This window comes from Pyrgilauda ruficollis, unplaced genomic scaffold, assembly GCF_017590135.1.
Source record: "Pyrgilauda ruficollis isolate IOZ18807 unplaced genomic scaffold, ASM1759013v1 scaffold169, whole genome shotgun sequence".
In the NCBI taxonomy this organism is placed as follows: Eukaryota; Metazoa; Chordata; class Aves; order Passeriformes; family Passeridae; genus Pyrgilauda; species Pyrgilauda ruficollis.
Window position 1 is genome coordinate 525,512 of NW_024515764.1, and position 15,874 is coordinate 541,385.

Below are 15,874 nucleotides of genomic sequence, written 5' to 3' on the forward strand. Positions count from 1 at the left end.
AGCAGTGAGGTTCTCTGCTGCTTTTGATATAATGGTGTCAAGACATTATTTTTAGTCATTTTCTGTGAGGCAGCATACAAAGAAATATAACATTACTCCTGGAGTGATGAGTTACTTAATTTACTGAGTAACTTTGCAAACTGAATTGCTCAGCTCTTTACAGGAGACTACAGCTGGATAAATCTTGGCCTGGGGAAGTGCAGGGCTGTGCTCCAAAGCATCACCTCACCTGTGGCTCTGCTGCTCTTGGGCTCCTGGGCTGCACAGGGGGTCATCTCCCCCCTGGGCTCAGCACAGCTCTTGTTTGGATCCCCAGCTGCCACAGAGGCTGTTCTGCCTTCCTCTTCAGGGTCACAGGCACTGGGATGTTCCATGACCTATTAGGAAACACAGAGAGGGATTTTCTCCCACGGCTGCTCCTCTGCTCTGCACCAGCTCCAGTTCTACCCAGCAAAAGTTTTATGCAAATCAGACTTGTGTTTTCTTGCAACAGTTCCACGTTATAAATGGAGAAATGTGTTGCACTTTCCAAGAACTGCACATTCTACAAGACCTTTATCAATGAGCAGATAGAATTTTTTGCTGGCTGCCCCAAACAGGTAAATAATGTAACAGAAGCAGTGTAATGCCAGTTACTTTACAATTAACAAAACCAACATTTTTCTAGTGGAAACCCAGGCAGTTTTATGTCAAAACTAAGTCTGGTGAAACCAGCACTCTCTTTATCACACCCCTCACTTGATTGCTAGTTTTGCAGCAGTTCACATGTTTCTGCCTTCCACGAGTTGAGATTTGTAATGACTCTGTCAGAATCTCCTCTTTTAACTGAAGTATTTTCTCCTAATTGTCATGAATGTGGAGAAAATAGGAATCATGACATAAATTACTAAAATACTTTAAAAAATCAGCACTGCTGGTTTCCCCACGCCTCACAAGATAATTGCTTTTACATTCCAATATTTGGGTCTAACAGATTATATTTATACCAACCCAAATGTACTAAAGGTTGGACCAGATGATCTTCCCAAGCCCTTTCTGACCTGAGCTGCTTTGTGACTCTGCACAACTCCACCACACTCCCCAAAGCAGAACATTTCTGTTCCTTCAGGGAAGTGCTTTGGAACCCACCACGATTGCAGGAGCAGGTTTTACTGCTGCTCTGAGGGTGCTTGTGGCACCTGCTGACGTCTGAACTTTGAATCTGGCTCCCAGAGCCCCGCTGTTTGTCAGGCTGATGGTCTGTGAAATTGTCTCTCCCACCACAAGGCTGCCAAAGTCAATGAGCTTCTTATCCAGAGCCAGCTGTGAGAAGATAAACCATTAATTACCACTGGCCTACATAGCACTAATGTCAATTAAATGAGCATCAGCTTTTTATAATAATAATAATTATATTATCCACATGCTTAAAAGAAGTCCCTTACCATGCAGGTCTTGACTGTGCATTTCAGTGGAACAGAAAAAGAACCTGTCTGGGCCATAAACATGATTTCTCCTTCTAGTCCTTTATTTATCTAGAAAACAAAACAGAATAAAACCCTAAGTAATTGCAGAAGATTTAGCCTGATGAAAAATATTTTCACTTATTCTTTGAGTACCATAATAAAATGTATCCTTACTGATTCTATGTTTCCACTTTAAAACAGTCTTTGCGACAGCTTGGTTAACTTTAGCTGGGCAAGATTATAAATATTTGGAAACTTGCTCTCATTTGGAGGCATTTTTCCAAACATGCCCTCAGAATTTGCCTTATGACAATTTATCAGAGCTTGAACATGCACACAGCTGTCCATGTGCAACAGCAGCTCTTCTAAAAATGTAGGTTTTTTCTTGTTAACAGTTAAGAAATTCAATTAATGATGGTTTTAATCAGACTAATGGCCTATACTAGGATTCTCCTCACTGTGCACTTACCATTGGCTTAAATGTTACCAGGAATTCACAGGACATCCCAGAAGACATTTTGCCAGGTGGGTCAAAACTATGGAGATAATTAACAAAAAACTCCAAATTAAAGCTGTGGATGGAACACCCAGCTCCTGCTCTGGTAACAATGGCAGGTTGTTTTTTTTTTTTCCCCTCACTTGGACTAATTATTAGAAAAGTCAGAATGAGTGACAGATTAATGAAAGGCTCCAGAACCCTGCTGCAACTGGGAAACAACAAAGGCTGATTCTTTATTAAGGTTTTATTCAGAAAGACTCAAAGTGCTTTTAAAAGGCAAGACAGGGACTGCAGCCAAGGAGGTGAAGCTGAGGCTGAAAACCAGCAAGAAGAGGTGGAACTGCCCAGTCAGACAATTAGGGAGCAAGTTCTGCCATTATCCATTTTAATGCTGCTCTGTAACATCTCCCTGTCCAATCCAAAATGAAGAGGAAAAACCCAAGGAGGGAGCTGCAGATGATTAGAGAATGTGCTGCTTGTTGCCAGCTGTATCAAAATTATCTTGAATAAAATCTGCCACTCATTTCATGGTCTGTGTGAGGCAGGGAAAATGCCCATCAGAAGACAAGACATTTCACAGCTGCACTGTAAATGAAATTATTGAGGCACTCCTGGAGCCCTGCTCTGCCTGGCAGAGGAGCCAGAGGAGATAAGGAAGTGTTGTCAGCCATGGGAGCCCCTAAGCCAAGTGAGACATGGAACACACTCGCCCTTCACAGCTTTATCAAAACAAAATTAAACTCAAACCAAAGCAAAATGAAACTTTTTCAGAAAGAGAAACAAACAGTTCAGAATTCAGGAGCTTAAAATATGGACAGGGAATAAATACCTGCATCCTGACCTTCCAAAAAGATCCCTGGCAGTTTCTCCTGAGGAGGACTTTAAGGAATGGTTCTTTATTTCAAATGTTACCTTGGTTCTGATGTAGAGCACAAACTGCCAGACACAGAAAGCCACACAGAACCACTCTGCTAAGGAGAGGCTCCTTGGGGTGTAATACTGCTCATTTGAACCACTGGAATAAAGCTTTTTATCAGCAAATCCAGTGCCTGTCACTGATAACAGCTCTCAAGTGTTATGTCTGTAAATACCTGTGACACCATGACAGTAGATGTGCTGGTTATTTTCAAAATACTTGGCAAAACTATTTTGTAACAAACAATTTATGTCTGGTTCTACCTGAGATAAGCTTTATAGAGTGTAGGATCAGTGTCCACAGGTCTGTGCTCTGCTGATCTAATTATTAATAACATGAAAATGGAGAATAAAATCTTAGATTATTTCTGTTAGCTATCCTGCTGGCAAATGTATGCGTAACCAATTTAATTTAAAAATTTAATTAATTTATCAGAATTTGAAAAATCATTCACGACTCTTGATATTTGGAGAGTACTTTGAAAGGCAATTACAGCAAGGAAAGACTTAGGCCTTTCAAAAAGCATTGTTTAATTTTTGGTCAAAAACCAGAGGTGCTGATTTACCACATGCAATTGTCCAACATACTAAATGAGAGAAAAAAATCAATCCTTGAGAGCAGGAAACCCTCATTTTGTCGGATTAGTAGCTTCAGCCTTTGTCACAGAAATTAACCACGTGTAAGTGGGTCAAAATTAAATCCACACATGTGATTTTGAACCAGCCAGGAGCTACACATGGAGTTAAGCAGCAGAGCAGGTTTAGGAGCTGAAGGGCTCTGCTGTGTCCTGCTCAATTATTCACCTCCACCAGGCTGGGAATGAAGTGCTCCACACCTCTCCCAGTCCACCAGCTGGATCCAGACTTTCCAGCTCTCCAGGGATGTTGTTCAGTCAAGAACTCTCTGTTCACATTCCTGGGGACTCTTGTGGGGACAAAGTGGGCAAGGAATGGCTTCACCTTGGAGCATCCTGTCCTTATCAGGTGATGCAGAAATTCCAGGTGTAGTTTATCCCCACAAGGACAGAGGGCAGTGAGCAGGGAAAGGAGCTCTGGAGTGTGAAATCACTCACAGTGGTGAAACAACTTGTTTATTCACTGGGGTGTCATTAAACTGTCCCACAGGTGGCTTCTCCAGGTCAGCAGAAGGGTTGAAACCTGAACTTCTCCTCAAGCCAAAGGACTTCACCTCCATGTCTCCTATTTGTCCATAAACTCCACTTACACACAGGAACTTTAGCATTTTTTCACTTTTAGGCTGGACTACAATAATTTTTTGTTTGTTTCACAGAATTAGAGGTAAATAAATTCTTTTCATAACTTCATTTTTTAAAGAGAAATACTACTTTTCACAACTTGCTTTTTGTTTAAAGACTCAGTGCACCTCCAGAGAGAGCTGGAGTCTGAATTCTTACAAAGAAACACTTTGTGGATACCTCCTTTTATTTATAAGCAGTGAGATAAAATTATCAACATGGTTAAACTGAGATTAATTTGCAATCTCCCAACTAGACATAGTGCTTCATTAGATAACCTGGCAGCAGGATTACAGGAATAGATTGATGGGAAAGATCACAGGATTGCAATTTAAGTGCTTTTTTCTCTGAGATTGATTTCCTTTATTTCATCATTTTTTCCCTTCCTTTTCTGTTGAATTAAACTGTGCTTATCTCAAGCCACAAGTTTGACTTTTTTCCCCCCCATCTCACTGGAGGGAGTGAGGAGCTGCTTTGTGGAGTTTCTCTGCCTGCAGGGTTAACCCACAACAAGCAGAAATTTCAGTTGCTGCAGAACTGGGTTCCAGCACTTGTGGCAAAAGGTAAAACAAGTCTGCAGTTAATTTACTTACTGAACACTGATGAAGTCCTTGAGCCATTCACTGATTCCCACCAGCCTGCAGTAATTAACACTGTAGGATGCATTTGTCAAAACAATCTTCTTTTTGTAGATTTGACCAACATCAAAATCCTTGGAATGCCAAACATACCAGGTGAGTGTCAGAGAAATGATGTCACGTTCATGGTCTAAGTGAGTTATTAACAGTTTTATTAAGCAACTGAAATTTACCTGCATGGGAGTCACCACTTCTTTAAGGATGTTATTTCACAGTAATAATATATTTACAAACAATATACAAGTACCAGTCATGCTGCCCTTCAAAAAACACACAACACAGTCCAACAGGAGGTTTGATCATCTGCTCACCTTTCTGACACTATTTAGACTCTCCTAAGCAAAGAAGTAATTTATAGTTTAAATAGTAAAACTAACTAGTTTATTTAATCCATCACTTAACTAAGAGGTTGTTAGAGAAAAAGGCAAGAGCTGTCTCAAATTTCACTACAGACCTCTTAAAAGCTGCAACAGATTTTCCATCAAGACATTGGGATATACCTCCAGCAGATACCTCTCTACAATTCCAGGCAGAATGGCCACTGACCTTGAAATGAATGCAGCTGGGTTTGCTGTGGAAAGCACAGCTCTTATGTTCCTGAGCAGGCACAGTTTGCTTGTGAAGAATTCCAGTTTGGAGTTTCTCCATTTTTTTCTCAGCCATTTGCTTCCTCATTGCCCTGATAGCCAACTGTGCTGGATCTCCTGCTTTGGGCACCTAAAAAGGAACATGCAGAAAACCCATCAGATCTGTGTGTGAACACAGGATCTGCAGCTCCAGTAGAAAAATCTGCAAAAGGAATCTTCCAGCACCTGGCCAGCCTTTGTCTGGCTCTCTCCAGTCAAACTCAGCATCCCAATCTCAACATGAAGAATTTAATGGATTCTCAGCTGTCTGTTCTGCAGTTTATCATCACCCAACACTACAAAATCATGTTTTTCATGGCAGAATTAGCTTTTCTGCACTTTAAGGGGTTTTTTTTTTTTCCTTCTCAACTTATTAAACATTGAGAAAAATAATCAGCTGACTTCACTGGAATGTTTCAGTCATGGTCCAGTGCTTCTCCATGCAAGTCTAGGAATATGTACTGACATGATTTCTTTTTGATGGATTTTGAAGTTTTTTTAAACTCAAAGAAGTAAACATAATGTGATTTATGTCTTCACAGATTTCTGAACTAAACCTAAAGCACTGTTTTCTCTTTGAGAGAACAAACTCCTCCAGAACAGTGTCAAACAGCAATGACTGATGATATTCTCACATCTGAATTTCTGCATCTATGCAATAACACAATGTCTGCATTTTTACTGCAAAATACACAATTATTGGTTTCAAGCAAGGTTCTTTTCTGTTTCTAACAAGAGACATCACAACGTTTACCTTGTGTAAGTCATATTTCAGACTCCAAAGTCCTGGGAACTGTGGTACCAGGAGGATCTTGTCCCTCTCTGTGTCCTCATCAGCACTTTCCGAGAGCACATCCTGGGATCTGTTCTTAGAACTCACTCTTCGGGGAGCAGCTCTCTTCCCAGCCAAGGAACAAACTGATGGAGAGCACCATGGCTTGGGTGAAAGAACACAAGTTTTGAAGATAAAGCCAAAAATTGCTAGAGAACAGTTACTTCAACAGTTATCAATTTCTGAGGAGATCTTTTAACACAGAAATTACAGGTCTTTGGCTCAGAGGCCAAAGATGCCAACTTAGGCCAATCTCCTCTTAAAACACTGAATACAGACAAAATTTTATGTTAAAAGTCACTATATTTCTTTAAAGAAAAAGGAAACTAACAGATATTAAGAGATCTGATGGGGAAATTACTCTCCACTTGTTCTTTAGTGTCTCATGTTTGGTTGTAGCCCGTGCTATTTTTAAACAGAATTCAATGACCTGCACATTTAACAAAACAAAACAAGACAATCTAAAGAGAGTTGATTCCTAGGCCTTTGATTACCTGTGATATTTCTCCATCTGCACATTTCCAGGGCTCCTCACTTTGCCAGGCTTTCCCACTCTGCAGTAAAGGACCCTCAAGTTTACCACGAGCCTTAATTGCCTTAGTAGGGGACTGACTTTTTCTCTGCTTGTGAATAGCAGCTCTTTCTTGCAAAATTCGAGACACAATCTCCATTTTTCTTGACTTCTGCAGTTCTTTAAAAGCTCTGTAAGTTGTAAGAAATATCAACCGAACCATGGTTGTTTAACAATAATATTAACTACAACCCAGTTCCCTTGGAGCCTTTTAGCTAAATAGCAAGTCTTTAAGTTTGGCTCAGTGGTAATTTGTGCCAAGACACCAAGTGATTCAGAGGCTGTTTATACATTTTTGCAGACTAAATATACTCAGTTACAGTGTTTTAGAAGGCTGATACAGACTTTCACAGTGTTCATGGGAGGAAGAAGGACAGTTACTTCAGGTTTCCAGTTTAGGGTCACTGAACTCCCCTCCTGGAGGAGTCAATCACAGAACGCCCACGGAGCTCTGGTGCTCTGAGCACCCCTAAGGCAAGAGTTCAGGGCACCAAGAACAAACTGTGCAAGTGTCACACACAGAGTGGGAGAGGGAGTTCACTCCCTCCAGGCACCATCAGAGATGTTCTGCCTTCAGGATCTGACTGAGCTCCAGGGAGCAGGCAGAGTTTGATATGGATATGATACTCACTCTTTCTTTTTGTCGTGTTCTTGCTGTCGTTTATGGAGAAAAATTTCCCTGATAACATTGCCTCCTTCTGCTAGGATGGCCTCCTTCATTTTCATCTCTTCCTTCTTTGCCTCCAAGGCCTTTGCTTTGTTCAAAATCTGGAGAGTTTGGAGCCTTTCCTATGAAAGTCACACAAACCAGTTACATATTTGATTCACATAATAAAGAATATAAAACAGAGAATCTAATGCTGGTCCCCTAATCCAAGTATCCATTTATGGTGGATGTCTCTGAAGCAGAAGGTATTGTCTGTAATATTCTCTGTAGCCATGGGGTGCTGAGATGCAGAAAGCTCTCACTAGGTCCAGGCTACACCTCCACCCTTCCAGCCTGCCCCTGGAATGCTGCTCAGTGAAGGAATATGAAAAGATAACAGTTCTAAACAAATCAGGATTAAATTAAGATCATTCCCTCATATTCTACAGAATATAAATAGAAAAGCAAAGCAGCATAGCTCAGAAATTCCTAATTTATACTATTTAAATTCTCAAATAACTGTTTTTCTTCCATATGTTTTCTCCATGTGGAATATTTCTGCATTGGGATCTAAATAACTGGAAATCCTTCTGGCTGAACTTCCAGAGAACTTTTTTTAGTATGCATTATTTCCCAGAGAGTTCCCCTCCCAGAACAACTAGACTGTTGACAGAATAAACTGCACCAGCAGAAGTGTCAAAACCTGCCCACACAGATCCCTGCAATGGTTAAATTCTTCCCAGTTTCAAGGGGTTTGGTCAGTGATGTGATCAAAAATCACCACCCAGCTCTGCAAGGAAAACTGAGCTGACTTGCATTAGAACCCAGCAGCCTCCCAAGCCAGTGACTTCATTCCCATCCCAGCCCAGCAGCAGTACCCTGTTGGAAGTGATGCTGGTTTTCAGGGAAAGCACAGCTTGTATCCTTCTCTCCATATGCTCCTGAGCTTTCGCTTCTTCCTTTGCATTTTTTTCATGAATTCTGTAAGCAAAGTTAAATCTTTCAGGCTCTCATCCTGGAAAGCTCTTGGTAATAGAATGTCTGAGCTGAAAAGGAGTAATTGCCACCAGGCATTTGTGCTGTACACCCCTGGTTGGTGGGCACTGGCTGTGGGCACAGGGGAGCAGCTGCAGACTCCTCCAAACACGGCGCTGCTCAAGCTCGGAGTGCCAACAGGTTTTCAAATATTTTGCTCAACAACTTTAATTTTTTAAAAATTTTGGATATGAAGAATGTGTTTCATGTTATGACATATGACTGGCTGCTAAAATAAAGAATTCAGGTGTTGCTCATATAAGCAGTATCTAAACCTTATGTAGCAAACTTTTACAAGCCAAGCACATGTACCCACACTAAAAATAAACCCTGAAAACTCCACAAGTTGGAAATGTGTGGGCAGGAATCAAACCTGGGAATATTTCAGCTAATATAATGGGAAACCAGGAAAAAAAAAAAAAAAGATTGATATGTTTGATATACCTGTAAGAAAAAAAATCTATTTGATTTTCTTTTTCTTAATTATGATCAGTTTGTACATGCCATATAATAAAAATAAAACAACATAGAAACAGTACAATTATTTCAATAATTTTACAATTAAGTCCTAATATTTATGTATTAGGATATATTTACATATATGTAAAAATAAGTAATGAGTGTTCTATTTCTTCAGCAGCAAAATAATTCAACACCAGAGTAACAACATAAACATCAACCTATGAAAGAATATGTAATTTAAAATCAACCAGAGCAGCAGCACAAAGATATTGCCCATCAATCCATTGATGCTTTTTCACCACATTTCTGAGGGAACATAGAATGGCACAGGGCAGGTTTCAAACCTGGATTTTAGTTATACTACCACAGTTAATGACAGACACACAGATATATAAAATGCTTCAAATCATTATCAATGCCTCCAAGTGCTCAGAGCCCTCATGACAGAGACTCCAGGGAATGTGGAGGCCATGCTAGGACACTGAGTGGATTTTCTTTCCACATCCTTTTTGCTCTCTAAGATCTCAATGCCTCACCACACCGTACCTGGCATGAGACTTCCAGGTGAAACAGGAGACACAACTTACATAAAAATCATTATTTTTTAGAGACTGGAGGATAAAGTCTTGCCCAGCAGAGAATGCACAACAGGAAAGGAGTGAAGCCCCACCTTGCCATGGTTTGCCTCAGGAAGCAGACTGCTTTCTCATGGTTCCTTTTGGCATCCTCGAGGAGTTTTTTATTTCTTTCTTCACGTTCTCTCTGGGCTTCCTTCTCTCTTCTGCAAAACCCAGAAAAACCAACAGTTACAGCAGGACTAAGGAAAATTTAATTCCAACACAATGAGACCTCAGGGTGGGGTTGGGAAGTTTATTAATATGTGCTGAAATTAGGACATTTGTTCACTCGCCATACTTCCCACATTATAGACAAAGTGATAAACTTCACAAAAGCCACAGACTGACACACTTTTGCTCTGCTTTTGGAGAGCACTTTTGTGCTTTTTGGTGTCTGCTTCTGCTCTAGGATATCTCAATGGACTTCACCATAAGCCCAGAAGGTCCTGGAGCACAACAGGACTGCAGACACATGCAGTTAGTCTGACACAATAAACCTCATTTCCTATGATAAAACCCCCTGCATTTGCAGTTTTTTTCATTTTCATTAAGTTTCTTCCCATATATCAGAAATCTTTACTTGCATAACTGCAAGGCTGTGGCCAATTCTTATTTTAATTCCATTTCCTCATCAAATATTCCTGAAGCACACCCAGCTAAGACACACAGTAGCACCAGTATCTGAACTAGCTAATCTCAGCACCTGCAGCAGAGAAATGGCTGAAAATAAAACAAGAAAGGCAGCAGGCTCTGACTTTGAGGCTCTTACTTCTCTCGAGTCCGACGTGTTCCTTCTGCTTGCAGGGCTGTTATTTTTTCCTTCCAAATCCTCACTTCTCTCTCCTCCTGGTATTGCATCTGTAGCTCCTCCTCATCTTTTTGAAGTTGTTCACGGAGGATGTCGCATTTTCCCTGTTCACTTTTTATCTGCCACAGCTCAAGCCTTTAAAAAAAGTGTGAATTGTTTTCACTGGAATACTGATATTCTTTCACTTTAAGGTGATAAATTGAGTAGGGAAGGCTCTATGGGGAAAGGAAACATGTAACCATGTTTTCTTTTATTATTTAAAAACATATTTTGAATCAAACCCTTTTGTTGACACAGACTAAGGCTCATATTTAATACTATATCCCTTTCAAAGACATCAAAAATATTGGTCCAAAAAAGGTAAAAAAATAAACCTCACGTTTGTTTTTCTCCCATTTACCTAGAAGAAAATATGAAAACCAAGAAAAATTCTAAAAATAGCTTTTCCTTCAACAATAAATAACTTCAGGGACAGGCCACAGCTTTTATTTTTCTGTGCTTTGCTGAAGGAACCAAATATGATAGAGCTGAGTACATTAATCTGTTCTATGTATTGCTAATCACACAATAAACAAGTCAAGCATTTTAAAGCTATTATACAACACTGCAGCAGAACACACTGTATCCTGGTTAACCACTTGGCTAATCACAGCTAGAAGCTCGTGCCTGTGTTCCTCCTTTGATGTACCTGTGGTACCAAAATATAAACACACTCACCTGTTTCCTCCTGCAAAAGACAGTTTTAGTCTGTCTGATATAAAGAAGTAATTTATTATGTGTGAACAATCAATTACAAGCAGCAACATTAGCTTGGCATGGAAATACACAGTACTGCTACAATGTTTCCATCATGCTCATTTTCTATCCTTTCCTTTATGCCCTATAAAAACACTAAGAGGCATAAATTACAAGTATTTATGCTCATGCACAGACAGATTTACTTTAGTCCATCTTATTTTACATTTCAAATGAGACCTGTTCAGGTCACAATTTATGCACCTCTCATAATAAAATCAAAACTTTATTTACACATGCAAAGCTAACCTGGGGACTGAACCACATCACCCAACAGGTGCTTAGCCAAGCAGGATAAAAGTTAATCTAGGTTGATGTAGTTCAGTATTTACAAGCAATTTCTCTATTGACTAACTTTTGAATCCATCCAACAGCATATGAAGAAGGTAATAAAGATTGATTCCCTTCACACTTTCTTCATTCCCTCACTTACAAGTTTTGTTTTAGTGTCAGAGCAAGTCTCAGCTCCAGCTCCTTCTCTCTCTCCAGTTCAGTGCACAAGCGGCTGCTCATGGCCTGCAGGCGGGACACGGCTGCACTGGCAATGTTAGAGAGAACCCATCAGGGAGAAATGTGAACATAACCCCCCTTGCAAGATCAGCAAGAATCAAGCACAGCTCTAAGGCTCAGATTTATTCATCAGAATCCCAGCAATTTATGCAGCCTCTTGTTTAACCTTCTAAGTGTCCACTCTTGAGGCAGAGTTTTCTTTAAACTCTTACACACCAGTTGAAAGGAACAGATAAGAATTTCAAAAGCACTGACCAGTAGCTTAATGCAACTATTCACTTCTCAAACTGATAAAAGTAGTATTATTCATGAAGATAAGCGTAGGTGAACCTAGAGAACCAAGATGATTTTGCTTTTAAAATGGTACTACAATATTCCATACATTCCATTAGCTTACAACTGCAGCATTCCCACACAGTTATTTTCCTTCTCTCCCCAGGAAAACTAGCAGACAGTGTGCTACAGGATTCACAGACAGTGGCCTGACTATACTCAGCATAAACTCCCATCCTCTAAATGAAATTTGGATCTTCTACCTGCAGCTACTCCTCTAAATTCAACATTTCTCTATTGGCATTGGTAGTGCTACTGGCAGCCAGGATTTGCATTATTGCTAAACCACAAAGACTTTGAACTTCATAAGCCAGAAATCTATCAAGCCTTCTCACTCCACTAGTCACTTGCTAAATGTAAGAGATTGGGAGAATTGCTATTTTTTCCATATCTAGACCTCTCCATGTGACCCATCATAAGGATAAACACTACACTGCTTTTCTGCCTTTCCTGGGATTTGTTACTGTCTCTGAAATCCCACTTGCACCACCTCAGGAGGCTCATTTGCATCAGCTCATCAGTTTTGTTTAAGCAGCTCTCCCATTCTGGCAGCTAACCTGCCTTCCCTTCTCTCATTCATCGCTGCTCTAACCTGGAGATGAACACAGGTTAGAAATGCAGCTGCGAAGTTTGTTCACAAGCCTCTGGCTCCTGGTACACAAGCCACCCACTGCTTTCTATTTAAACCAAATGTGAAGAGTACAGTAAATTGCCTCCCACTTGATAGCACAAGTGTTTCAGAGCAGCTCCTGTATGCAGAGCTGCTCCTGAAAGGCATTCCTGCATGCTAGAACAACACAAGAAAGGAATGGTGCATGTATGTGTGTATGTATAAAAATATATACACACATAGGTAGAAATCCTGACTGAGTAATCACCAGAAGCAAAGCCATGACCTCCAGGAGTGCCACAGCACTTTGATTCATCAGACTGAATAGAAGATTGACACAATTGACAGCAGTGGGCTAGGCTGATTTAGTACCTGTTGTTACATTTTAAAATATATGCCTCTTTCCTACCCATTCCCAAGTTTCCACCTCTTCCTGCTCTTATCTCATTAATTACACACAGATTAACATAGTGGATGCCTGTAATTCTTGGTATCCAGAAATACTCTCTACCTACACATTGCCAGCCTCCTCCTCTCTCTCTATTTCCATGTCTACATGATCCAGCTGCTTTGCCAGCATCTTGCTCCGCAGCCGACAGGCACTCAGCGTGTCACTGCAAGAAACAAACACATCATTTCTGTTTTGTAGGTTCTTTTCTCTTCTTTTAGAGGGCAAGATTCACAGCCAGGATTCCTGTCAGATACATAGTTCTATAAACTCTAGTATTTATGATGGATACAGTATCTCAGTATTTGCTGGGGATTTGAGCTGATGGATTATGGTTGCTTCAACACTAACCTGGTTTTCTGGACTGTCAGTTCCTTTTCCCTGACCATGTCATCGAGCAATTGGAGGTTTCTCTGTGAGTTTGATATGTGAATTCTGTCTGCAGACGTCAGAGGCTGAATGGTACCAATGTTGCCCAAGGAGTGTTCTGAGCTTTGCCTTTGAATTGGAACACACAACCAACAAAGAAACAATGTGAAACTGTAGTTATGTGAAGTTTGCCTGACATCCTTACATCCCTGCTTTCTGTTTTATTCTAACAGAACTTTTACAAATAAGACCATTATAAATAAGCAAAAACATGAACACAAACAGCAGAGGAAGTTTGCAAGCATGGACTTAAGCCAGGATTTTCAGTATTGGATATCTAATGTTGAACATTTATACCCTCATTTAAAGCACTAATGATGTGTCTTTGTTTTAAAATGCCTGGGGCTCCTCTTGATCCCACCTCAGCTTTGCAATTTCAGTGCTCCTGACCAATAGTTTACAATTTTAACAGGAACATTTTAAACTAGTTTAGGCCATGTCATACACAGCTGGTCACTCAGCACCACTGAGGAAATTCTGTTTGAACTGGAAGGTATTTACGTGCTAGAATCAGACTGGTCTCCAGCATCTTCAAAAGTGTCCTTGTTTTCCATCTTGCCACCACCATCCAGATCTTCTTCCAGGTCATATTCTAGCAGATATTGAAACAACAGCTTAATAAAGAGACTTTGAATTTTCAAATGCAAAGCTTTCTATATTTGCTGTCAAGTCACAGTGTGGAGAATCAGACATGACATTTTATAGCATTACTGCAGTGTACATTAAATATTCATACGCCAAAACACACAGGACTATGATACACCTGCAAATGAACAGGAGAATGTTCTCTGCCTACATGTGGAAGTGTCACCAAGAATCCCATTTATGTGGGAAAATCCCAGACAAGAACAGGGAGGGGGGCAAGGGAGGATAATGTATTGTCAGGTTCCGGCCAATGATCTAACATGTTTATCTTACATTAAGTTTACATTAATGTTGAGTTATCAAAACAATTCTTTTTCACCTTCCCTGTGTTCTTCTATGTCAGAGAGCTGACCAGCTGCATCTTCTTTTTCTTCCTCTTCTTGCCTTTCTTCTTCCTGTTCTTGTTCTTCTTTCTCTTCTTCTCTTTCTTTTTCCTCCTCTTCTTCTCCTTCTTCCTGTCTCTCTTCTTCTTCTTTCTGTCTTTCTTCTTCTTCTCCTTCTTCCTGTCTTTCTTCTTCTTCTTTCTGCCTTTCTTCTTCTTCTTCTTCTTGTCTTTCTTCTTCTTCTCTTTTTTCTTCTTCCTCCTCTTCTCTTTCTTCTTGTTCCTCTTTTTCTTCTTCTCCCTCTTCTTGTCTTTCTTCTCCCTCCTCTAGAAACACTAGAGGAGACTTTTGCTGTTCTCCCTCACTAAAACTGATCTCACGATCTTCCATGCTGGCAGTTCTTTCCAAATGACCAGGCTGAATAAAAAGAAGAACATGTTTTCCACATCAAATATCCAGCAACTTGCAATAGTGGTGATTATCTCTGGAGGTGAATTCACAGCATTCAGTACATACTTAATGCACGTGAAATAACTGGATGCAACCACATACCTCTGTGCTAGTTACACATTTTGAGTATCAACTATAATAAATCACTTAGTGAAAAGCAAGGACTCTGCCCTTTTTTTTTTTTTTTTTTTTACATAACAATCAGCTCAGTAATAAAACAAACCTTCTGAATGTATTTTATCTACTCATACCATGACTTTACCCCAAATAATTTGGGCACAACTCCAACAAACACTATTTGTTCTTGAGTCTTGTGGAGTTCTCCAATGCAAAGCAAACTGTTCTCTAATGTTGTTACAATTTATTAGAATTCAGTAACTTCTGCATGTCATCTAGAATGAGTTATTACCACATGGTTGAGCATTTCACATCTTACCCACAGAAAGACTTTTGGACATATGATTAATTTTAACGAAGGTGGCTCAGCTTTGAGTGCGTTTATGTAAATCCTTCTGCAGAACACAAGAAGAATCAACAAGAAGAGAGCATCTATTTTCTCCAGTTAAGGAGCAGAGAAAACACACCCCAGGATTTGAAGTATGGAGGAATGAGTAAATGATAGAAACCACCTTAAAGCCAAGTAGGATTCCTACGCTGGGCTGCTGATTTAGGGATGTTGGTGGCACTAAGAAGCGGCACAAACATCAAACGAGCAGCCAATGCAGCAGCGGCCCCAACGCCTTCAGCCAAACCCTGCGCTGGGAGGCTGTGTGGCTCCAACTCCCAAATAACAAAGTTTGGGGTAAATGAGGCCGAGATGCACAGCACGGCAGAAGGCCCGAGCCCTCCCACAGGACACCCCGGGACAGTCTCGGTGTTCCCGGCGCTGTCCCCTCACGGCTCACCGCGCTCAGCCCCCGGCCCGGCTCCTCACGGCCCCGGGCCCGCCGCGCCGCCCGCCCGCGCTGCCACGGCAACGGC

General features: G+C 40.6%; 1 protein-coding gene across 1 annotated transcript in view; it reads right to left on the minus strand.

Moving 5' to 3' along the window:
- CFAP74 (cilia and flagella associated protein 74) overlaps nucleotides 1–14,833 on the minus strand; it is a 35,722-nt gene extending 20,889 nt beyond the window's left edge. The window contains exons 1-18 of the mRNA XM_041463660.1: nucleotides 14,767–14,833; nucleotides 14,440–14,595; nucleotides 13,977–14,067; nucleotides 13,398–13,544; nucleotides 13,114–13,212; nucleotides 11,579–11,683; nucleotides 10,312–10,485; nucleotides 9,596–9,706; nucleotides 8,307–8,409; nucleotides 7,414–7,571; nucleotides 6,706–6,913; nucleotides 6,134–6,316; nucleotides 5,300–5,470; nucleotides 4,709–4,827; nucleotides 1,915–1,981; nucleotides 1,425–1,514; nucleotides 1,129–1,302; nucleotides 230–377 (exon numbers count right to left, since the gene is read on the minus strand). Coding sequence (XP_041319594.1) covers nucleotides 230–377; nucleotides 1,129–1,302; nucleotides 1,425–1,514; nucleotides 1,915–1,981; nucleotides 4,709–4,827; nucleotides 5,300–5,470; nucleotides 6,134–6,316; nucleotides 6,706–6,913; nucleotides 7,414–7,571; nucleotides 8,307–8,409; nucleotides 9,596–9,706; nucleotides 10,312–10,485; nucleotides 11,579–11,683; nucleotides 13,114–13,212; nucleotides 13,398–13,544; nucleotides 13,977–14,067; nucleotides 14,440–14,595; nucleotides 14,767–14,833 — 2,371 coding nt within the window. The remainder of the gene's footprint in view (nucleotides 1–229; nucleotides 378–1,128; nucleotides 1,303–1,424; nucleotides 1,515–1,914; nucleotides 1,982–4,708; nucleotides 4,828–5,299; nucleotides 5,471–6,133; nucleotides 6,317–6,705; nucleotides 6,914–7,413; nucleotides 7,572–8,306; nucleotides 8,410–9,595; nucleotides 9,707–10,311; nucleotides 10,486–11,578; nucleotides 11,684–13,113; nucleotides 13,213–13,397; nucleotides 13,545–13,976; nucleotides 14,068–14,439; nucleotides 14,596–14,766) is intronic.
- Between the last annotated feature and the right edge of the window lie 1,041 nt (nucleotides 14,834–15,874).